This window comes from Falco punctatus (assembly GCF_963210335.1).
Source record: "Falco punctatus genome assembly, chromosome: Z".
NCBI lineage: Eukaryota > Metazoa > Chordata > Aves > Falconiformes > Falconidae > Falco > Falco punctatus.
In genome coordinates, this window is record NC_137586.1 from 50,901,252 (window position 1) to 50,927,158 (window position 25,907).

A 25,907-nucleotide genomic window follows, 5' to 3' on the forward strand; every position below is an offset into this window, starting at 1 on the left:
TACACTCAGGTTTAAGTTAGTTTTATAATCAACAGAAAAAGTTAGTTGTAAACGCCAGTTCATAACAACGCTACATAGTAGTTCTAGAAGAGAAGTTAAGGGCATAAATGCTTTACTGACAAATATTTTAGAAAGAAGCCTTTGCTACAGCAATGCAATAAGCAAGTATAGAATAATCTTTGTAGAAGCAGTATGAAAATTTTCTTCCTTGCGAGGATGGCTTGATCAATCTTCCTTGAAAGGGCTTCTTATAGACAGGATCTATGCACAAGTCTATCACTTTCCTTCCCATCTGATTTAAAACACTTATTCTGAGGCCTCCACTTTAGTACACTTGCATCAGTTACCTGCAATTTAGCTCTTAACAATCTAGTCAGATTTCACATTTTTTTCCAAGTCCAGGTCCTGTTCATTGCCTCCATTTATTTACACTATTTTTGAGTATTACATCTGCTTTATAAATTTGAAAGAAATCTAAGTAAGATATATGCAGATAATACTTGCCTATTTTAAAAGCTACTAATAATACAAGAGACATTAGGAAGCTTATTCTAAGCTAGGGGAACAAAAGTGGAACCAGTTCCAGAAGAACTAGTATGCTATGGTGTTAAACACCCCTCCCTCCCCACCTAACACACACACACACACCATAATCCAAACCTCATGACCACACAAGCAAGCAGCCCACGTATGCACTCAGCTATAGCACTGCAATTTTCATCCTTGAAAGAACACACAGAATTAGGACAACACATACCTAGTAAAAATAGACCCGTTGCCACTGGTGTGGTGGGACAGATATATAGTTACTGTCAATAAGGGACTCATCTTGGCATTTACTGTTTAGACAGTTTCTTAAATTTCAAACATACGGGATAACGCAGTCTTGTAACTTTGACTACAGTTTCAGTTCTTTGGTCCAGCCATTGCGGAGAAGAAAAAAATGCCACATGAAAACAAGCACCAGTTTCTTTAAAGTTAATTTTTTGTAATGAATACGGACAAAGCATTGTTCAACTCCACCTTCTCCTAACTTTCTTCAAATGTTTTACAGCTGCCTTCCTTCGTAGGAGGAATGTTTTAGCAGAACTTTTGCGCTGTTTCTGGAATGGAGTTTCATGCTACTTTCACCCGAAGTTGATAAAATTCTGCATCTGAATTACCCAAAGCTGTAACTTATTCCACGGAAGTTCCAGGCTGAGGTTACAGAGACCAAAACAAGTTTCTGAACTCACTCTTCTACCAGGTGACAGCCTGGGCACAGAAATGTCATTGACACTGAGCAGAAAAATGTCCAAAGCCTGTGAGTACCTGTAATTCACTTACATAGACTGCAACACAAACTAAAGATGATCTTTCTATGCAATTCTGACTAAGTCTGTCTTACCAACTGTTCTCATTTTAAGTTTCTTAGCATCATCTAAACTTTCCACAGTTAAATTGTACTACAAGTTGCCCATTTGCTGCCCAAATTCAAAACCTGAGCTGCCTAAACACTAACCCCAAATCAACACTTTGCCAGAAGAATCGAGTGCAGCACAAAGCGTACCAGTGATAAAATCAGGCTGTGCACACAAGTAAACTGGCACCTTCAGCCTCAGAACCTGCATGTTCACAAGCTATAAGGCAAATACAACAATATTTGCTCACTTTAGGGATTAATTTATGCGAGTGAAGTTATTAAACCTACAGAAAGAAGTTCTTTTTGTTTGAAGAGCTTAAGAGGTATGCAAGTTTGGAGCACAACTCCCCCTGCACTGTGACTTGCATATTAAGGAAAAAAAAAAGTCTCTTTACAGATACCATCCAGAGCTATTGAGCGCAGGTTCAGTTAGAAAGTGTAAAACAGTGTATCTATAGGTAGACAGCCTCTCATGCAAACTATTTCCTTCTGACAACTTTTCAAAAGGCAGAATTGGACTCTTCGCAGAAATGCACAGCAAAAGCTGTGAGGATGACAGAAAAAAAAAAAAACACCAAACAAGTGAAATTCCACAGAGAAGGTGGCTAAGCACTGCAGCAGGTTGCCCAGAGATGCTGTGCAGTCTCCATGACAACATTTTCAAAACCTCAACAAAGAGTGGGGCATATGGGGCACTGCATTCTCTGTGCAGCCCCTGGCCTTGGAAGTGACATTTCTTATTTGAAACCCACTAGTTTTTCCAAAGACAGAAGCAAAAATAATTTGGGAGATAGAAGCACTCTTTAGACCAAATGGTAAAAAGCTAGAAAATTACTGACTAACTTAGAAGTACAAGCAACATTTATGGTAAGCAACCTTACTAAAGTTATGACTTAAAAGAAAAAAAAAGATACAGTCAGAGGAAACCAGTTCTATTCTCAGCTATATGTTTGATAATATACTGGATTCCTTCAAGCTTAAAACAAATCAGGAAAGTCATCACACTTTACAGAATAATTATTCCTGTAAGAGCAATTCTGAAGTGTTTCTAAATACAGATTTTTCAAAACCAGAACAAAGTAACACCACATATACTCAAGTTATTCCACTATAAAAACATATTTTACTCTAATAGTGGTCTGCACTGCAACATTATTTCAGCACGCACATAACAGATCTTCCACCCTGTGCTGGTTTTGCCTGGGGCAGAGTTAATTTTCTTCATAGAAGCTGGTATGGGGCTGTGTTTCGGATTTGTGCTGGAAACGTGCTGATAACACAGGGATGTTCAGTCACTGCTGAGCAGCGCTTACACAGAGTCAGGGCCTTTTCTGCCCCTCGCCCCACCCCACCAGCGAGCGGGCTGGGGGTGCACAGGAACCTGGGAGGGGACACAGCTGGGACAGCTGACCCCAACTGATAGTCCATACTGTATGACACCACAATCAGCATACACAGTTGGGGGTGGAAGGAAGGGTGACGTTTAGAGTGATGGCATTTGTCTTCCTGAATAACCATGATGTGTCAGGGAACCCTGCTTTCCTGGAGATGGCTGAACACCTGCCTGCCGGTAGAAAGTGGTAAAATAATTCCTTGGTTTGCTTTCCTTGTGTGCACGGCATTTGCTCTACCTATCAAACCGTCTTTATCTCAGTGCACAAGTTCTTTCACACTTGCAATTCACTCCCTTACCCCACAAGGGGCAGCGGAGTGACTGAGCAGCTGTGAGGGGCTCAGTGGCCAGCCAGGTGGGGTTAAACCATGATACAGCCAGCTTTGCAAGTGAAGCTGTCAGCCGTACATGCACCACAGGTACTTCTGATCAAAACTCACAAGCCAGACACCTTTTTTTATCAGTGGGTTTCAGCTTAACCTCTAGCCAATTTTCTGTACACCTATTAGAAAAATTTAGGGCAAAGATGGACTACCACAAAGCAAGTTTAACTCAACTGGCAAAAAGTGTGTTTTTCCTGGTTTCTTTCATACCTTTACCAATAACTCATGGACACTGGACAGATAATCAAGATGTAAGTTAAAGACTGAATTCTCATTACTTCTATAGGGATTTTTAAATACAGACAGAGTTTATGAAAATTCACAATGTTCTTACCATTAAGGAGGATACTGTGACAAATATATAAAACATTCTTTAAGTGTCAGCATATTTTCTAAGAAACTTAAGAAATTAAGGAACAAGTTATTGACAGAGGCTACCTATGATTACAGTGCATGACTATGGAACACTGAGTACATCTATCCACATCACTGAATAGTGACATTCTGGTATCTAGAGGGAAAGTTACAGTTCTACCACCTAACCTAAGCAGTTTACTCAGAAGAACAGCAAATATTTATACCACCTCTGTAAAAACACCCCAAAAATTTTAACAGTTACATTGTTCTTCTACATACTAGCTAGGATGTACTGCTTAACTAATCCAGCTAAACCTTGTATTTATGTATGGCTTTTTTAGCCTATGATTTTTCTTAATATGCAATTCAAAAAAAGAACAAACACAAAAGCCAAATGAACAGCTTTAGGAGAAATTTTTATACCTGGAAATTGTTCATCAGCCCATAGTGACACCCTGTCTGACAGGATGAAAAATCATAGTTTAATTTGCAAGCTGCAGAAGTACAATTTGTCAGCTCAGTGACAATAGTGTTATTAACATTCCCCGTGGCATCTCGAACAACACAGGAACCTAGAGCAGACAATAACAAAAAAGACATTAACAGACTCAACTAAACATAAGGACACGTGTTAAGCTCAATTCCCTTTTTATGTAAACATATTTTCACAGAGCAACATTAACATACAGCATTTACATTTTTAATACATTGCAGTATTAAGCACATCTTCACCATGAAGATTACAAACAAGCCAACTAACTGCTCTCTTGCCTGAGATCTTCAGTTTTTGAAAAAAATCTGAGTCTAATAAAAGGAAAGTTTTAGCACAGAGGAAAACAATGTCAATAGACTCACAAAAGTTTTAACAGCACAATTCCAGTTCAACATTTGTCTGAATCATGAGTTTCCACATAGCTCTTTAACTGAAGTCAGTATTATGCACCATCACTTGATTTCATAGTTTCTCTCTGTCAGTCTTCCTAGAGGAATGCATTTTTGTTGTGTATGTACAGATGTATGTAGACAGGTTTGCACAGCATTGCAGTTACTTCTTTTCCAGTCAACATGGCTCAGACATTCAAAAAAAAAAAAATCAAGTAGTTTGTCATGAAAACCTGTTGCAAGCCATTTCTCAATGCTTAAACAAGCCACCTCCTACATGACTCTGGTATTTTAAGTTGGTTTCTTGGCAAAAAACAATGACACATGGTCCCATTTCTACCACATATAATTAAGTTTATCACTTAAATGAATTGAAGACAGCAGTTTATGATTATTTCTAATTTTACTGGTCAAGAGGTCACTGAAGACAGCATTTTAGACCTTAAGTACTACTAAAAACCAAGTACTAAAAAGCCTGCAAATCTTCTAATTACATGGTCTTTTGTCTCATAAAGGACAAACAAATGAAGTATTATTTAACATTCTATGGTTTAATAGTTGAGGTACTCAAATTGTTTGGACACAAGCAAATATTTGCAGGAACAGGAACTAAAAAAGTGGAGAAAAGTCTACAGAGCAATAGTCAATAGAATTTCCTTAGTTTAGGAACCTGAAAGACAAGGAGGTCCTGGGAACAGAACCATGTGACTGCTGAGGACCTAACTTACTTGCGAAATAACAAGGAGGGTTTGGGTGTGCTGCAAGCTTAAGTTTCAGTTTCTCCAGTAGCAACCCCTGTTACCTATGTAATTGGGAAAATGAATACCTAAATAACTATACCATATTTAAGTTGCTTCTGAGCCATCAGAACTTAATCTGCAATACCACCCAGTCCTGGTAGGTGGACATTACTTAATTCTTCCACTTCTCAGATTTATTTTTCAGCTACTTATTAGGCCCAATTGGTTAAATTTCAGAGAGAGTTTACTATACCGATTGCCTGCCTTAACCTTTTCTTGTATGTATGTGGAGGGGCTGGATTGGTCTGTTTTAAATGGGATTAAAAGGTCCGTATGAGAAAAAATTTCTCCTTCACTATGCCAAGTATTTGCCCTAGCCATCGAAGCAGTATATAATGGATGTGACAACATACTTACTAGTTGAACTATTTTTAGATAACATTTTGTTGGTAATAGATTGCAGTGGCAGACCCATTAAGTTGAGCAACCCATTAAGCAGCTACAGTGTACTATCACAGCCCTCCTCTTCCTCATTCCCTTTTTCATAGTTTAGATTTAACTGGCTAGCAGGCCTTTCACACACAAAGCATGACAGAAAGGGACAATGGCACTATGAACAAATTTAATAGTAAGGCTTACTACGACAGAATGCAGAACAGAAGCCAGCTGCGCAGGCTCCATTCTCGGCAGAAGATTCTTAGATGCAAGTAAAAATCTAGACATTTTATTTAACCCTCATTCAGAAAAGTTTTGTTTATTTGTAATTATCATATTCTGGCAACATTTTCCCTAAGAACCTCCAGGTCTTCTTTCCTGTAAAAACATGATTTCACCTTTTCACAGACACTTATAAGCCTGTTCCTGCCAAAGTCGAATAAAGTTTTGTCATGCTATAGGCCTGAGGTGGTTAAGAGATTATCTGTATCAAGTTATCACGTAACTACATGCAACCAGCAAGAATTCCAGAGACACTACCATCCTGAATCCTTCAGATTGCAGTTGAGAGTGCTGAATTTCACTGGTGCTACAAGCAGCTACAGTTAGGCTCTCATTAGTTTTACTTCCTTGCATAAAGAAAGTATGTCTTAACCCTTCTCAGAAGTCTGGGGTTTTTTATTAGAGCTTCACTTGTTTATAAAGCAGTAAGTTTTGTTCTTTGATATCTGTATTTCAAGAATTTAGATATAAAAGTTGCTTATGCAGTGTTCATCCTGCCACCTGCACACCTCCCTTAGTTCCTTGCTAAAATATGAAATTGGACACATCTTCCTCATAGCTGTTACCTTTTTGAAATAGGCTGCCTAGCTCTAACAGTAGGACTAGCAATTTTCTAAGCAATCTTCCAAGCCTTCTCTACTCTGTTTAACCCTCTTACTACAGAGTGCAATTACTGACGTAAGTTCAGAACATCATCTTCCCCTTCAGACATACTACTCAGTGACATCTACTAGCCCCATCAAAGTTTTAATGCCTTGCTTATCACTACTCTGGAAACTTACCCACATACTATTCCCCATTGTAAAAGAATAAAAGTGTGTGTTTGTCTGATTCCTGATACAATGCCTTAAAGCTGAATTCCACACATGTCATAATCTCTGACTTCTGCAACAGAACTGACCTTTAAGTCTAAGTGTAAGTTATAGGAGGCAACCAAGATAGGACATTCCTGATGCATCAAACACTTTCACGGTCAGCTGATTTTGCAAACTGTTCCTTTTTCAATATGAAAAATGAGGTTTTTCATGTTTGAACAATGATCAAAGATGTCCATTAAGAAATCAGTACTAATGAACATTGTGCTGTCATGTGGGTTCAAGTTCTAAAGTATTCAAATTTGGTAGCAGAGGTCTATGCAGTCAATCTAATTAAGTGTAGGTCATTATGCTGCATAAAGCACAATCATTAGAGCCAACTGTTTGGCAGAGCTACAGTACAATGTTAGCCAACACAGGCAGACTAGCAAGACTGGTATCTTTGGAAAAGAAGTATCATTAGTGGTCAGATCAATGGTACTCTTATAAATGAGAATTTCATTCAAAAGGCAGCACAGCTAAGATAAGGCAAAGTCTTTCATATAAGAACACTGACTACTGCTGTCAGAAATTAATTTACTGACACTAATAAAAACATTTCCAATCACAGGCAAGAAATATGCGAGACAATAACAATCTTACTTTCTTAAGGTTAATAGAGTTGTTTTATAGGTGGAAAAAATCTGGTTGACCATTGGTGCTCTAGAATAAAACTGATATAGACAGCATCAAACCCCAAGGCAGCTTCTACAGAGGAAGACTAGGAAAAGAGGTTATGCAAGACTGATGCTATGAGAAACTATGATCGTTTCTCCTCTTTCCACATGAAAATAAAATTACAGAAATTTCTGAACATGATGCTTCTATAAGTGGGCTGGCCAGATGAAGGCACTACTCCCTCTCCTGGGAATTACTGCTTGTGCATCCTCACCAAAGAGCTGTTTGATCATCCCACAATTCACTTCAGGTAAGTAGCTGACTACCACCATCTTCAAAACAATACAAGTATTTGTTCCTTAATTATTTTATGAAAACATGTTTTATTAATCCAGGAATTAGCGTACTGCTAAATTGTACATCTTTTAACATAAGTAACTGCAACAAATGACGAAACATCCGTATGAAGTCTTTTGTCATCTTTAGTCTAAAGCAGTCACTAGTCTCAGAAAAACACCACTCATTTTGGGAAATTATAATACCAGCTGAAAACTGAACTTCCAACAATAAAAATTAGAAACCTCTGGCTATTACTTTCTCATGCATGAAAGTCAATTACATAATGATTTTACATAACAAGTTACATAAACCCTATCAAAACACACGCTCAGAATGAATGTGAAAGGATAAAGTTAAAAACTTTTATTTACCTACAGATACTGCAATTCCTGCATAAACCAGTGTAGTTATTAAGATGGCCAACAGCGTTCCTTTAGGTATGGCTGACTGAGGATCCTGGAAGAAAAATCACATCAGTGGATAGTGATGCAGACAAATGTATACTCAGTGTTTATGAGCAACATTTGCCAATTCACTACTCACCGCAAGATCACCTGAGATATTTGCACCAGCAAGTATGCCAGTTGCAGCAGGGAAGAAAATAGCAAATACAGAAAAGAAAGTTTCTCCATGTCGAAAATCTGGTCCAAAATTCTCCATAAATATTTCAGCTGTAGAAAAAGATTTAAGTCTATCAATATTCATATAGAAAGTACAGTACTAGCCCACTCCAGCCATTATTACCTCCTTGAAAAAGCTGAAACTCACAGCTGTATGACCTTCTTAAGTGTAGAATATTTAAGTCTTAATTCATCACTGACTCAAAATAAAAGTCAACACAGTAAACTTAAATAACCTTTAAACCAGAAAAAGTTTCATCTCATTTTTTTAAATTAATATAATCAATATATAAGCAGGCTGGACCAAGTTTTGGCCCAACAGCTTTAAGGAGCAAAACTGCAGAATTCTGAAAGAATCAGGGAAAAAAGTCTCTATAGTTAAATAGGACTATAAGCTATTTTAGATGTTTATCATAATTACGACAGCATGTCTCCTCTTTGCAAAGACAGTTTACAGAACTAACTGTTCCAACATACCTTTATAACCAAAGAAACCTTTAGGCTTCTTGCTATCCAAAGGAATAAATGTTCCTATAACGAAGTCTCCAATAGCAACTATGAGGATCACCAGTAAGACTATCTGTGCCTGAAAGATAATGATTGCAGTCAGATAGGAAAACTTGCTCTTTTTCAGATTCAAGCTTCAATGATATGTTCTAAAATGTAAATATTTGATTCCAAATCCAGCTCACTCTTCTCAGTTGGTTTTCCACAAATAATTACGCAAGCTGGAAAGAACATGTACCAGAATTTTTAATAAAGAACTAGCAATAATTTGTAAATTTAATGTCCATTCAAAAGAGAATTTATTACTGCACCCCTCAGAGTTATACTTCTAAAGAAAAAATACTTAAATCAACCATTTTTTCCCCTATAAGCCTTCCAGAAGTAATGGCTATGAGTAGACTGAAGAAGTCCACAAGAGCTAAATGCACACAGATGCTAGGAGTATTCTCTTATTAACCATGCTCATAACACTTTCTTTGAGTCAAACTGCTTTCGTTTGCTATTTGAGGCAGTGGACTAGATTATTTTGTTACATTCTCATATTCTCAACCCTTACGTATGAAATTCAATTGCACATATTCAATACCACAGTTACTTGTTAATTTCTAGTTCTCTTGATACTTTTTCATTACAACAGATTTTTAGCCATTGTTCAATAAAACCATTATAAACCAGACACTTTGAACTTTAAACCATCCAACACCTCCAAAGTGTAAGCAAAGATAAATCTAGGTATTGAAGAGATGGTTCAGATTTTATATTTATATAAGCAATCACACTGCCCCGTTATCTTTTGTGTTACTTGATTCCTTATAAAAGCATATGCCAGTGGCTTGGGGGAAGCTATTCACAATGTGATTTTTTTCCCAGGCCTTAGATCAGAACTTAAAATGGAGTAACACTATAGCCTTGCTGACTGAACTGAAACTGGAAACACACTGCCTCAGAAGATAACGGGGTACCAACAGTGATAGACAGGGCACGACAGCCAAGAGCAGAGTCAGAAGACTACCTGAAGAGACTAGTTCGTGCATCATATTTAGATTACTCCTTTGCTAAGCCTGGAAAATAGATGAGAGGTGTAAGGATGCAGCTAGGTACTTACAGAAGTCTTCAGTAAGCCCAGAGACTTCAACGTGAAGTTATCACAGAGCAATTGCCACAAGTGGATTTATCCAGTAAGAAACCTAGGCTTCTCCCTGAAGCTACGAGAATTTTCTGAGTATCTTCCTTAAATTCAAAAGTCTGAAAGGACGGGCTTTTAAGACTTCAACACAAGGAGTTGAGTGGTAAAACAGCACAAACTCTGAAAAGCCATTTTTTAAGTAGGCTTCCTCAGAATCCCATTCTCTCTTAAGATGTTTTAGATCTATTTCAAAGGTATTATTATAGATCCCCTTGTCCTGTTTTCCAAGGCATTCTTGTAAGTCATGGGGAAGACACAGAACATCACAGATACTAATACTTCCTTCTTGATTAAAGTGTTTGCTATGCTAAGCTGCATGTTAACCTACATGCAGTGCTTGTTCAACAGGTTCAGTTGCTTACCATTGCTCCTACCTGCCTTCTTCCACAATGCAGAAACAAAGCCAACAAGCCTTGATGCTTTTGTATTGAGCACAGGATTTTTGAAAGATACCTTACTTCCTAGTAGAGTATATCACTGCAGTGATACCACAGTTCAGGTCCGATAGAGAAACATTAAACAAAGGGATTTCTATGCAAGCTATCCTTATACAATTGCTCATGCTACAAGAGCAAAAGCAAGATATTTCTTGTGACTTTCAGTGACAGCAGCCAGAGGGTTAATAACTGCTTCATTCCAAGGAAAAACTAAACAGTTGAGATTAAAGAAGGACAGTACTGTTCAAAAGATACCATTACAAACTGAAGTTTCAGACAGTGAGGGACTTCCTGAGCAAAGTAAAAATATTTTTCCTTAAGTGTGCTGTTTGATTTAAAAGTACATGCCAAAGTAAATTCCTGTAGATTCTTTTCTTCCTGTGGTAGATTCAAGTAATGCACTTGATCTTCACTTCCTTTTTCTACAACCCCTGTATCTAGGGCTGAAAACAATGATGAGGCAAACCCCTCTCTCATGTCAATTATGAGTAACATCATCATCTTGATGCAGGAGCATAAGAAACTGCTACAACACTTTCATGAAAAAGTGCCTTCAGTTGCCTCTCACTGCATAAAAAAAGAAGCTACAGTGAACCAAGTATCAAATGTGAAGGGAGACCAAATGAGGCTCTTCTCTATTTTTGAGCACACTAGACACATATTCAGTAAAAGACTACACTGCCTAGTAACGCAGAGCAGAAAACTAGTAAGGCAACCTCTGTATTAAGGTATCCTTGGATCTATGTGTGTGTTTCCACATTCAGAATTGACCTAAGATCCTGCAGCCATAGCAAAATGAGTAAAGTAGGTTCCCCCTTCTACTCATCACCACCCATGTTCACAGCTGTCCTCAATCTGTTTCCAAGTGAAAATAACACCAGAAGAGAGTGGAAGGGAAAGTAAGAACATTGGTTTTGAGTTAGCAGAAACTACACAACTTTAAATTGGCTTCAGCTCCAGCCCTGTATTTTCCATCCATGGAGCTCATATGAAGCTCCCAGTGAGTGAAAATTCCCATGTTAATGCTCTTACTTTTTCTTGTGCTGTAGTTGCCCAGAGGAGGGTAATACCACTAACGTACTTGACAGTTTCATGATGTTTAAGTTCATAGATGCTTAAGCTTCCAGTGGAGAAATGCAATTTAAGGTCTGAAATGTTGTCCAGACCTGCACATGCTAGTGCTAGACAGAGAGATATTACATAAGAACTGCCCACTGACTGACTTCTACCATACATGCAATACTGAGTTCATTAAATAAATAATAAAACAGCTGAGGTAGAAAATGGAATCAGAATTATGAAACAGAAAATAAAAGAAGGCAAGTTCCTTACTTTTGCTTCCCATTCCATTCCAGCAACGGAAATGCCCAGCAATATAACTACTGTGATAGCCCCGATGATTCTGATATCATTCATTTCATCAACCATCAATGTGCCGTTTTCCTATCAAAAAAAAGTCATGTATTTTATCAATTATTTATATTCTCTACTGCAGACAGCATTTTATTGACTGTAATTTATTAACAGAGTTAACCTCTATACCACAAATTTACTCATTTTAAATTCCTGTATGGGCACAAGTAATTTGTTTTCTGCCTTCTTTTAAATCACCATATCTTAATGGAAGGATTCTACTCAGATCTAAAGGGAAATGATCATTCCTATTCACAGCCCATCTCCAGACAGGATCGTCTGTCTTCAACTGCCAGAGAAATAATTAATCAGCAAGGCAACTGCTACCACTTCGGACCTATACATGTGTTACACTTGTTCACTGTTACTCTTCTTCCCATCTACAAAAAGTGTGGTTTTACTGTTCTCAATATTACATTTATTAAAAAAATCCCACAGACAAACAGTATTTGATTGAGTATAAGGAATTGTTTTTAATAAGCAGAATTCCTTTGAACATAAGCTTTAATATAAACAACTGTCACTTATAAGGAACAATTTGCTAAGAAGAATCTCAGCATCAACAAGTTACAATTCTGTGTCATGTATCTCTACTGCGAGACTTCTCAGCAGCTAGCTTGGACTTTACCAGAAATTACACATTTTATTTGTTCAGGGAGATAACCAGTGTGGGAAGTTTCCACTTGAACCAATGCCACTTTGTTTTTTACCAGAAAGCTACCGAATCACAGTAGCATTTTACTGATATATCAGTAGTAACCTTGTCTCTCATTCCATGTCTTTGAACTGGTCAGAGCAACCTCCTGTATCAATGCAGGCCGGGGGATGAAGGGATTGAGAGCAGCCCTGCCAAATGGGTTTGGGGGTAGTGGTGGATGAAAAGCTGGACAAGAACTGACAATGTCCACCTGCAGCCCAGAACACTAACTGTATCCCGGACTGCACCAAAAGAAGTATGGCCAGCAGTTTCAGGGAGGCGATTCTGCCCCTTTACTGTGCTCTGGTGAGCCCTACCTGGAGTACTGCATCCAGGTCTTGGGTCCCAAGTATAAGACAGACAAGGAGCTGCTGGAGCAGCCACAAAAAAAAAATCAGACAGATGGAACCCTTATAAGGACAGACAGAGAGTTCTGGTTGTTCAGTCTGGAGAAGGCAAGAGTCAAGGGAGCCCTTACTGCAGCTTTTCAGTACTTACAGGGGGCTTAAAGATGGGGGCAGACTTTTTGACAGGGCTTGCAGCAACAGGATGAGGATAATGGCTCTAAACTGAAGAGGGGAGAGTCAGATTAGATGTAAGAAAAAATTTTTTTTTACACTGAGGGTGATGAAACACTGGAACAGGTTGCCCTGGGATGTTGTAGATGCCCCATCCCTAGAGACATTCAAGGTCAGGTTAGATGGGGCTTTGAGCAACCTCATCTAGTTGAGGATGTCCTTGCTCATTGTTGGGCATAGATGACCTTTATAGGTCCCCTCCAACCCAACACACTATTAGATATGACAGCTCAAACTTGCATAAAGGACAGTATAATTAATATAACCACTATCATCCATATACCTTGAGCAGCTCCACAACTGTCTCTGCAAAGCCAACAACATACATTGCTACTGCAACGGCATTGGCAAATGCAAAAATTAGACCTATGGCACCACCAAACTCTGGGCCCAGACTTCTGGAAATTAAGTAATATGCTCCTCCTGAAACAAAAGAAAAAACACTACTACACAATACAGCCTAAGAATAATAATCAGCAATTTAAAGTTTACACAAACAAAACGCTATTCATTCTTGCGTCTATCTTCCCTAATGTATTAGAAAATAACCAAAAACTCAGTATTTGAGGGACAGGCATGCTGAAGTTTCAGCAATATGTTTCAAGTTTTTAAGAAAATACACCAGTTGGAAATAATCACCTGACACATGTACCACATCATATTACTTAGCTATGCAACCTATGGTTAAAAAACAAATTGTAAAATACAAGCACCAGTATTACTGGGTTTTTTTTCTTATTTCAAACTACTCAAAGCATTTGTGCATAGTTCTACTATTACACGTTTTCATTAGCTATAGCTCAAGAAATGGGCGTAACAGACTGTAATAAACTCATTCAAGTTCTGAAGCTCCACAACCCATTTCTTAAAGTTCTGTTGTTAAGGGAATTTTCTGTTCCCTGTGGGACTCTCAAAACAATCACTCTATTTTTCAGAGCCTACTCTTTTTAATTTTGAGCTTGACAGATACAAGACCTCAAACTCCACATATGACAATTTGAAAACTGAGTATCTGTAGCATTAGAGAAGAGTAAAATTTTTAAAAGTAGCAAAGGCACACTCTTCCAGTTAAAGACTAGGCTTTCTAGAAGAAACAAGTCCTCCAGCTCCATCTGAAATAATTTAGTGCACATTAAAAATTTGCAACACAAAATCCTTAAATTACTGCATTACAGTTTTTGTGCAAAACGTATGTAAGTACCCAGCTCTGACATACTATGCAAATGAGAATGTTAACATAAGAAGAATATTACTGTAATGCAAGATTTTCATAGGAACAACTATGGTTTTATTCTAAAGTTTTATCCATTCAGCAATTCAAATTTTCTAATTAAGTATTATTTTGCAAGAGTGACTCAAAGAAAACCTCTCATAAGAGCAGGAAAATACAATATGTATAATGCAATTTAGAAAAAGAAAGGGCATCTAGAAAGTAAGCTTGACATAATGCTAAGAGTCATAGCCGAACCTTCTCATTGGATGTTTACTTAGCAATAGTGAGGGGTTTCTCTTCATTCTTCATCAAGAGAACTTTTTAAGCTGCTATTTTAATTCCACCACATTTTCTACTACTACTAGTCTCATAAATGTCATTGAAGCAGTTTGAGCATGACAAAGGCACCAACACTTATTTTGCAGGAATGGCTGATAACAGCACATAAACCATGAAAGCAAATGAAAACTATCACCCTCAAGAACTGGAGATAATCATGAGTGTGGAGAATTTCTTGTGTGAAAAAAACAACAATAGAACATGTCCTTCTGTATGCTGTCATAAGATATAGCTTATCCTTTACAGGGTGTATTTTTTCATTATCAAGTTTTACTTCAGGACATGAACACATACAAGCACACATGCACGCTCTTAACCAACCTGTGCAAATGCAGGAGAATATTACGACCCTATTCACTCCTGGGTATGCGTGTCTCAAAACATCTGTATTCTGGAAATTAAGACTAGATAATGTTTTTTCCACAGTGGAAAAGCAAGTCAGTAGTCAAATCAAATTAGCAGGCTAATTATTTACTTTTCACTAATTACACGGCTGCTTAGTCAAATATGGAACATAGGGAAGACACTGCTTCTCAGAAAACTCTTCCCTACATTTCATCCATACTTTTTTCCCTGATGCTAAAAAAAATGTAAAAAAAAAAAAAAATGAAGAGGTTCCATCCTTAAGGTGTATGCTTCAGAGTGATGAAAGCTTTATGGAAGTAGGTTTACCTCCTCTTACAAACCCATTTGTTGCTATTGCTGAAGTAGACAGTCCTGTAATAGTTGTCACAACAGTGGCCATTCCAATAACCAAGACAGACAGACCTTTTGAAAAAAAAGAGGGGAAAAAAGGTGGAAGTATTAAAATGTACAAGAATGAGTCTTGCAAATACAACAAATTCACAAAACTGGATAAATGTTCTCTTTAATCAGCCAGGACAAAACTGTATCCTAGAGCTTCAAGGAAACACATGCCTTTTGCAGATAAAGAGATTTCCTGTAGTCTAATAGTAAGTTAAGCCTTTGAAGAAAACTGTTTATATGCTACACAGTCTATATGCGGATTTTAATAACCAGAGTTCAAAAGTTTCTCTCTACAGTTCACTGAAGACTTACTAACATCAATGTTAAATTACATACCTTACAGCTAAATGAAAAAGTCTACGTAACTTACTGCTTAAAGTTTTGGAAAGGGTAGCTTACCTTAAAAACTGGTAATATTAAGGTCATTTTCTACCCCCACTTAAAGTATAAGCTCAGGATCAACACCTCTTTTGGATGACATTTAAAAGTCACTGAAATAAAATTATACCATTAGTACACATACCAATCCCAGCTTGTCCAACAATCCATGACAGTCTGATGAAAAGCATCACACCCCAAATATTTAACATACATCTTACCTAGAAATAAAACAGAAATTTTACATAGGTTAGGTCTTACACTTGCAGTTATTTCCACTAATTCATTTCAGTTTTTAATGTTGTTGAAATTATCTTGCAGTCTTTGTTCGCTACTTTTCAAATTATTTTACAAGAATACATTTTTCTAATTAGACAAGTTTAGGTTCGATTAAAAGAATAAAAGGAAATCTAAATATGAATAAAACCTTGAAGTACCTTGAGCATAAACTTACAGAACTTCAGTATCTGACTTATGTAGTATGTCTTAACCAAACAATAAAAATTTAGACACCAACCTTTCAGATGCAAAATCTGTACTGCAGAACACATGACTAAAAACAAGGTTTGAGGTCTACAATGAATCTGAGGTCTACAACTGAGTTCAGAGCTCCCATGAATCTCTCCCACAAAAATGCACTAAAGCAGTAACATACTAAATAATTTAATTATTTGAAAAAAAACCACACTCCCAACAAGACAAAACACCCCACAACTTCCCAGTCCTAGAACTTTTCTATCTTACAACACAACTGCACACCAACAGGATGGGGGGGTGGGGTAGGTAGGGGTGAGGTTTTTTTTTCTTTTTTAATCCTTGTATTTTAAACTCTTAGTTCCCAATAAAATGGAGTTTGCATTGTACAGAATTTAGACAGTCTAACAGCAGGTGTTAGGACGTCCTTACCTAAAGAGTATGGTACCACTTCTACAAAACATTTAGCTGGTCATTAGGACTAGAAAGGAGACAAGGACCACCAAACCACAAAAGTAAAAAGTTTTCAGAGACTTAAAATTCTTTTGCAAAGTGTAAATCACCCGAGATGAAAATACTCACCCAGTGGTTTATGCCTACTAGGAAGTACTAACTGCAACTTTCAAACCACTAAAAAGGAGATCATCCACCTTGAAACTTTTAAATAGACTTTAGAAGAAAGTGGTCAGCAACATTTATTCCATAACTCTTTAATACTTAGAATTGTTGCTTACAAAAATAGTCCAACACAGAATTTGGGTTTAGAGAAATTCAAAGTCAGCTTTACACCTGCTTTAAAAATAAACAACTCTGTCCTTGGTTGGGGTACATCAACAGATGTCTGTAATACCCGTTTCACAGCTACCACAGGCACTTTCCTTCTCCCAAGGGAAAGGATATGGCTACTTCCAGAGTTGTAAGGAAGTCGGCTAATACATAGTGGAACCCTGCTGAAGTAACGTTAGGCATTTTGAATGCTCAAGTGCATCTTTTAACCTATTGTTGCATTTGTAGCCACTAGTATAATTTCCAAAGTGATAACAAGAATTTAAGTATTAATCATGGCTTCCCTTTGCCAAAATACTGAAAATGAATTAATATGCACCTGTAATAAAATTCAGGTCACCTTTATATTTCACTACTCCAAATAGGGACAGAGTCAGTATTTTCCACCATGACTATATTGTATTTCGTGTTGAGGCTTCCAAAGCTTACAAGAATGTGACTTTTTGTAACAGATTCCACAAAACTTAAGTATTTAATCCTGGATAAGTTTTGCCATATACAGGTAGGCACTCTCCTCAACACACTGTTTTCCGCTTCTCTAAAAAATAAATATCAAGTTTTTCAACACTCCTGTCCCAAACTCTACAGATCCAAAGAAAACACACATGAAGTGTATCCTCTCCATTTGCATTTGTCTTTGTCACTTCAGATTCATATGTAGTTTTTCTACTACATATGAACACTTTCATGATCTTTTTCCTTCTTGGAAATTATGTAACTTTGAAACTATAAATCCTGTGCTAAGAAACCATGATCCCTTCAAAACCTGAAGTCCTGAAGTAATTACTTCCTTAGAGTTCAGTACAAGTAAGAGCAATCCTTCCTAAAATCATTGCATTTTTCACATCTCTTGTGCATATAACTTTTACTTATACAGCACTATCACAATCCCTCTCAAAAGGGATTATTAGAAAGATCGTATCTGTAAGAAACTGAAGTACAATACATCAGACTTACCAATACACCTTTTATCCAGCCAAATTTGACCACTCCTTTGCTATCAGGTATGTAAGTTACAGCTGCTTCCCCAGCTGGTGTGCCTTCATCACCATTCACATAGCCATCTTCAAAGGGCTCCTTGGAAAAAAAGAACATATAATTTTAAATTATCTTTTCTGTGATTAACAGAGTAGAAAGGGTCTTTGATACTTATGTTGCAAAAAAAACCTGTCTACTCGTGCAAACAGAAAAGTTAAAGAATGACATGACAGATGTTTTAAGCTTTTCCTTTATGTTTCTTGCATGAGGCACATTTCTCAGATTTTAAGCAATAAAAAACCAATTTACGCAGACAATTTAGGTATTCTGCTTCAGTTAGAGTAAACTGTTAGCACTCAGAATAATAAATATTTTTAAGAATCAGTCCCGCAGCCCAAAGAAACAAACACCTGGTTTTTTAGAAAAAGAGCTGTGAGATTTCAAATGCAGCAACTTCTACAGCACAGGAAGTTTTCCTTCTTAATCTGAAAGCCTATACTGTTCTACCACAAGTTACTGGTCTCAACTATAGCATTTTCTGTTGTTCAGACTTAGCTGCCATTTGATCAATTTTTCAAGAAATAAATTATTCACTTCCCTGTAAACTATTCTACTATTCATTGTAAGGTGATGCTGTTAAAAACAAAGGTGGGAGAGTGGCATTGGAGGGAGAAGAAAGCAAGAAAAGTCTCTTCCCAGACATTCTTCCTTGTTTAAAAGGGAAAGATGACAGATGCAAAAAACATCACTCCCATGGACTAAGACCATCTTGTGGCTTTTCTTTACAATTCAACTCTGAGCCTTACAATGCAGAAATCTTAAGTTTTTATACATATTAAAAATACACGTGTATATACAAATATTTGTTGCATGCTTGCTTTTCCAAGAGGCAGTTTTGTTTTGCCAAGCCAGGCAAACACCTGAACATTTAACTCAAATATTTCCTACATTTGCTGTAAGAAACCTGCAGGAAGCACTCTAAGCAGAATATGTCATCCAAGGCAAAAAGACTGAATATACTAGAAAGACCCTGAATACCATTCAAAGAATACTATTCAACAAAACAGCTCAAGCAGTATTTGTGCTTGACCATCAGCACAAAGTCCAGAGGAAAAATTTACAGAACTGTCACTTACAAAGTGTTTCATCCATATCCCCTTGCAATCAGCAGAAAACATACCAATCAAATGAAAAAAATAATAAAACACTGTCAACCTTATCCAAAGATCATTAGTACAGATTGATGCCCATGCTTCTCTCACCGATTCTACATTATGAAACACTCATAATAACAGGTGTACTTGCAACACATCTGGAGATCCCCTATGGTGTAAGCTTTCCACCAGCAGGCAGAATCATGATCACTTTCCAGATCATTATCTTTAACAGACATCTTTAAGTAGTAGGTTTTCTCGTCTCCAGAAAGAATTAAAAAAAAATGTATGTTACATGTATATATGTATTTTTATATGTGTTTATATATATATATATATAATGTATTGTATACATTAAACAAGAGGACAAAAAGAAACATCAATTGGGAATGACTCAGTTTACTGAACTGCAGTTCTTCTAAATAGAACTAATGCCTGTAACTTGTTGGAAGATTTGCACAGCCCTTGACCTGATCAATCTATTGATTTGCTGACTACCTGCATTCAGGCACTCAGGCTTAAATTAAATCAAGGAAGTAGTGGTGTGTTATCTATTTAGAGTGGTAAGAACAGTGAGGACCAAAAGGAGAATTAACATGCTTCTACATTTAAGAGTTTACACAGAATTATCTCTAGCATCTCTTATGTCAAGAAGTAGAACAATAATAAACTATTTTTAATTGCATATATACAGCTACAAGCCACTCATTTGCTGAGCCTATGCTGACCTGCATAAGCAGTCATTGAGGAAATGGAAAGCCATCTGATCAGGCTCCTCACCCAACCCGGGACACACCTGAAGCTCACAACAGCAAAGAACAGGCCCACATACTGTCCTGCTCCTATACCCTTGAGTACTTGCCCTTCAGATGACTTTCCTAGAAATGCAGGAATAAATGTCAAAACTCTTTCTAGGTATTAACGTCTCCCTCACCAGAGATTCTGCTGTGTCGAGCAGTACTTTGCAGAAGTTTCTCACTGCTTCTTCCCCACCCCTTCAGAATTGGAAAAAGAAGAGGAAAAAAGAAAAAGGAAAAAAAATACATTTAAACAAAGGACAGATAAATGAACATGTTCACAACCATGACAACAAAGCCTCCAGTCAAGCATGCAAGAGTGTAACTGTTATTATTCCTTCATATAAAAATCCATTCTTATTTCCAACAGAAAAGCATTGAATTATATTTGCAACAAACAATTCTACAGTATGAAATAAAGGGATTCACATTTATATTATCTAAGCAGTTTTTATGCTTTGGCCAGGAAAACTGCCAATTTGGTAACATCTTCTGGTATTACAAAAAGGCACGTCATGTCTAATAAGAAACAGTAAAACTGTTCTCTGAAAAGACTGGTCAGGGAGGATCAAGAAAGGGCTAGAAGAAAGCAGCATCTTCACGTCCTATAATATTGAAACACTATATGCAACTAAAGCAGTGAAACCTGTAATACTGAGTCACAATGCTTAATTTTTTTAAAAAAACAAGTCTTAAGTTTTCATTTATTGCACGTTTAAGTTTTACAAGAAGGTGGAAAATATCCTAGCATCCAGTGTAAGAGAGAACTATATTCTTCAGTTTATGACGAGGGCTGGCCAGGTATTGGTAGAACCTGCACACATTGACAAGATGACCTCCAGAGGTCACTTTCAACCTCAACCATCATGTGATAGCTATGCATGTTATTATAGTGCTCAAACAAGCCCATATCTCAGCCTGTTGTTTTCTGGGAAGGAGATAACTCAAAATATCAGCTGCAAGCTGTTATCAGTTACCAGATCAGCTCCAAGATATGCACACTACAAACACAAGAAAGTTTTGTTCTGTATGACTTGTCTCTCCACACTACGCAATATTTCTAAGGAAAATATTAATGAAGCACATGCAAAATGTAATAACTGAAAGGTTATTGCTGGTTATCAGTGCTACTGGGTGCCCAATAAAGCACCCAGTGAGAACATATATTACAAAGTGTGGGCACAAAAGATTTCCACTGCACCAGACTCCAAGTTCAACCCTTTAATGCAAGATTAAGAAAGCACCATGTTCTCAGCTGTAAATTAACTATGCATATTATTTTTCATGCTTGTGCTCATGAGGAAACAATGCTTCTACTTAAGTCACATACTGAATGGGAAAAAAAGCACTAGCACTATTTTACAACAAATTCGGTACGACCTTCTTAAACAGTAGAACACACTAACACTGTGGATTTGGAGGGGGTGTAACAAAAGGAGAAAGAAATGAGAAGGTTTTAGCATTTCAGATCAGAAATGTTCTTATTAACACAACTTCTTAACCAAAATAGTGTCTTTTATCTAATCAGTCCAAAGAACACTCACAGTTATGTTGACTTCCACTGTTAAAAGGAAAAATAAAATACATTTACATGTTGACAATTCTATCATAAACCCATATAGAAATTTGGCCAGCAACAGTTAAATTCTGCTCCTACACAGAAATTTCCATTGCTGTATCACAATGCACTGAGTACAGATAATCTACTATTTCATCTCCAGTACTGGATCACAACAATAAGTTATTTGTGGCAATTGTGAATAGCCTCCACATTTATTAGAAGTGGATTAGTAATGAGAAAAGACTTATTAGCCCAAAGAGATCTGAGATTTTTCACACACGGCTTGAAATACACTGGTGCATGGAAAAGTTTCTCATTGGTAAAACTGCTATTTAGCTTTACTCAGAGTTCTTGATAGCGGTGTATGTCATGCAGCACATTGTGGTGAACTTACCTAGATCCCATCTTAAAGGCAACATACTTCAGCTCTGTAGAACTGTATGAGGTGGTACCAGAATAAACACATGAATTCTGCTGTTGCTTCTTTTCAAGTATCACAACATGGAAGCCCCCAGTAAAGGACAGGTTAACCACCAAGTTTTTATCTAAGACTAAGTGGTTCTTCTTCAGGCTGACCACAGCGGTCTGCCCAATTTGACCTGTCCCAAACAGTAACTAATTTCTTAAGCTAGCCCTTCCAAATGCCATTACTCTGATGAGCAAGTCTTCCACGTTCCCTCTGGAGGGAACTTTTGGATTCTTCCACCTCACCTGTGACATTTCTAATGATCTGATTAAAAGGTTTAAGTGCTAGATATACTGTATGCATAGCATAACCAGACAGAATAATTCTGCCAACATAGGTGTTTACCTCTGATGCAACAGTGAGAACTTCTGCAAACAGTTTGTAGTGGTAAAAATACATTTAAGTGTGATACTATACTGCAAAGAATAATCCAGCTATTAAACGTCGACTGTAGGACACTAAACTTTATCAAATATCTGTTCATTAAACACTGCTTTTGCAGTATGCTAACATTTGCAGTCATAAAATTCCCAGTTTGTGCCTAAGGGTTTATGCTTTAATGCTTTTATCTAACCAGCGATGAAAGAAACCAAGAGCACTGTGTTTCCTTTCCAAAATGTCTCAATCTTTATAGAACGTTTTTAAGCACATTGCTGTCCACAGACATGGAGTCCTGCGATTAACTCTTCAAGAGAAGTCTCAAATTTGGTTGTCTGAGAGTATAAAGTATTTTTCTTCTTGCATATTTAAATACTGAAATAAGTTCTTACCAGTCTTTGACCTGATCCGGTGACACTGACTGCTGTTTGTAACCATTTTTCCAATCAACCACTGTTCAAAATGGCTGAGATTCTGTTGTTAACTTTGCCCTGTAAACTAACAACAAATCAGGGAGTTTTTAATACCAAGTTTGAAAAACACCTCTGCCAGGTCTGAGAGTTTCCAAGCGTTTTTTTTAAGGGAAGTAAACAGCTTCAGAAGGGAGTGCATATTGTTGGTAATTACTTTCAAGATATCTTACTCTACATAGCACTCTCTCAACAGTCAGTACTGGCATGGACAGTCTGTTTTGTGAGCTAGCGACACTAGCAATACCAATGTTGACAAATAGCAATTTTCTGCTTCATACTGATCTGTTCCAGAAGTGTTAACCCTAAAGCTTTGTTCAGATACCCGCATTACTTTCATTTATGCCACAATGAATTTACCTAAGCCTCCTTCCCATTAAAACCCCAGAATATACAGTAAATATTAATATCCAAAATCTAGTGAAACAGTTACTTCTTAAGAAAGGCTATTTTCTACTTAGACCTATCAAACAATGCACAAAAATCTTGTTAGACCTAGGAAATGGAAATAACAGAACTGAAACTCAATGCCTATAAAAGCAAAGTAATAAGGGAAAAACCCATATGCTGTCTAATTCTGTCACTACTCTTAGAAGAATTCTTTTTTCTGGCCTACCCTAAACAGTCTGAGAAAACTATCACCTTTTTACACAGTTAACAGTTGAAGAGAAAGTATTATAAACCCAGAAAAATAGTTATGTAATGAGTAAACCAAGAGAAAAAAATCAGATCTCTAGTAGATATGAACTTAATATTGCATGTAGTTCCAGTTCTTCCTCACCACTCCTCTGCTGCGATAAGGATGGCGATATGGTTATCTAAGAACTAGTGTGCCCAGCTCTCGATTAATGCATCATAATAGCCCTCCTGCTGAGAGCACAGTGGAAGTGCAAATTCTTAAAGAGTTCTACATCTTAATTACATCACCATTTTACACCTTACCAACAGATGCAATAGTCTAAATCTTCAGTACTGCAAACAGGGTGATAATCCAAGTGAACAGTTACCCTTCACTTAAAGATTGCTACTGAAAAGTAGCTTCCACAGACACTTAGAATAGTTTACAAAATTTTGGTAATTCTTTAGTTAAAAATAGATTTGCCAAGTTAGCAAAACAGATTCTGGTTCTTCAGGAGTTAAATGGGAAACTTAAGTTATTAGTATTGCTGCCAATGGGAAATACCCAGTCAGGTAGCACATGCAAAAGAAAACATAGCAGAAGACATGTTCAAGACATGTCCATCTGCCTGAACACTTTCTTAGTACCTTCTTTAAAAAACAAACTTTAAAACCACACACCTTCAGGAAACACTGCTAGTCACTGTGCAATGACTAGTTGTTGACAGCAGTTCAGAAAATTCAGCAGCCATCTTAGGTAGTTTACTGCTTGGTTTTAAACCAGGAACGAATTAGCAAATTTGCTAATAGAATTTTTAATTCCCACCCCTTGTTTGAGGCACATGTAAAATGCTGCTACTATATAGGACTGAAAAGATACTGCAGCCACAAATCTAAAAAACCCACCCTACTAACTTCTTAAATGGCACCCAGAACTTACATATAGCAACAGGACGCATATTACCCAGATAAAACATGACCTGTTCTTAAAGTTCAGGATTCCTTGGAATCAAACATGAACAAACTTCAACCATTGGTTAATCACCTCAAAGGAAAGCCTTTTGAGGTTTGCAGCCAAGAGACCAAAACTTAAGTGGTTTGGCTATACTACCTTATCTACAATTACAAATTTTAAAATATAGCGACAAATGCTTTTGGCAGGCACTTCCAGAGATTTTAAAAGAGATTGCATGAAACACTGAATGTTAATGTTATCTTAAGCTGAAATTAAAGTATGTTGTATTTTGATTACAGCAGAACAATTTTAAACAAAAGAAATTTATAGTTACAATTAACATGTCAACTGAAGAATTAGCCAGCTACGTCTCTGCCATCAGCTTGTATTTCATTGTCTTGCAACTCAATAGTGCTTTTAACAGAGAAATATTAAGCAGTATTTTGCGTGTGTATTTATACATTCTGATTTTAAAAGCCCTTTTTACTTTAATTCTTTCAAACTTTTCATCCATTCTTCCCCCCAACTCTTAGAAGTAGTATGATGCACTAACCAGGCTAACAAGGTTGTTAAATTAAGAAACAGGAAATTGATTTCAGTTCAGGAGTTCTTGCACTGTGGTATACTTATGCAAAATAGACAGCAACCTTGTTTATAAAGCTCACCACTGCTTAACATGTCACATACAGGTTTTTTTACTGATCCCTAAGCTTACTAAGCACATGGAGGCTATGGACTATGTGATAGATACAAACTGCAGTCTGGGATTGCTTGAAGGAAAAGATCTGGTATCAATTCAAATATGCAGCAACAGCAAAACTGCCCATAAAGTGTGCTTCAATTTGTGAAAACAGTGATCTTTGTGAACTTGTTTGTCATAGCAGTATTCCAGAGCCACCAACTTATGTCACTGAAGAAATCCAGGCATCAGAACATCGTGTAATATTCTGAGCGGGATGTCATGCCTTCCTCTACCTGCTTTCTCTACTGCATCACCAGGTGTTTTGAGTTTACAGCCCTTTACAAGCAAATGAAAAGTTTCAATGCTTTCCTAAGCATCCTGTCAGAATAAGGTCTCTCTCAAGGTAGATTACTAATCGAAACCATGACAGTGTCAACACCATTTGATCTAGGTGTCCTAACATCAGCACAGGAAGTTCAGATTCTGATATTTGCATTCCTAACAGAGAAGGACTAGCCATATTTACATAAGAAAAGTTCCAGAGGAAAGCACTGAAGTCTAGATAACCATGCAAAGGCTGAGATTTGAAAGCCTGCAGCCAGTATGGTGTGACCAGATGGAATCCTTTCAAGTAGTTTTTACAAGTGACATGGCAGCTAAGTATTTTTGACATCTGCAGCTATGCAACAGCAGTATCCTATCTGTCATAAAGTTTTTGTATGGAGAAAAAAAAATACATTACTTAAACAAGCATTCTGCAGAAGTATTAAGATAAAGAAAACTTCCTC

General features: G+C 37.1%; 1 protein-coding gene across 1 annotated transcript in view; it reads right to left on the bottom strand.

Moving 5' to 3' along the window:
• SLC12A2 (solute carrier family 12 member 2) overlaps positions 1 to 25,907 on the bottom strand; it is a 61,023-nt gene that overhangs the window by 26,327 nt on the left and 8,789 nt on the right. The window contains exons 2-10 of the mRNA XM_080372391.1: positions 18,018 to 18,137; positions 15,946 to 16,021; positions 15,348 to 15,443; positions 13,407 to 13,546; positions 11,768 to 11,878; positions 8,783 to 8,891; positions 8,229 to 8,356; positions 8,057 to 8,141; positions 3,959 to 4,107 (exon numbers count right to left, since the gene is read on the bottom strand). Coding sequence (XP_080228517.1) covers positions 3,959 to 4,107; positions 8,057 to 8,141; positions 8,229 to 8,356; positions 8,783 to 8,891; positions 11,768 to 11,878; positions 13,407 to 13,546; positions 15,348 to 15,443; positions 15,946 to 16,021; positions 18,018 to 18,137 — 1,014 coding nt within the window. The remainder of the gene's footprint in view (positions 1 to 3,958; positions 4,108 to 8,056; positions 8,142 to 8,228; positions 8,357 to 8,782; positions 8,892 to 11,767; positions 11,879 to 13,406; positions 13,547 to 15,347; positions 15,444 to 15,945; positions 16,022 to 18,017; positions 18,138 to 25,907) is intronic.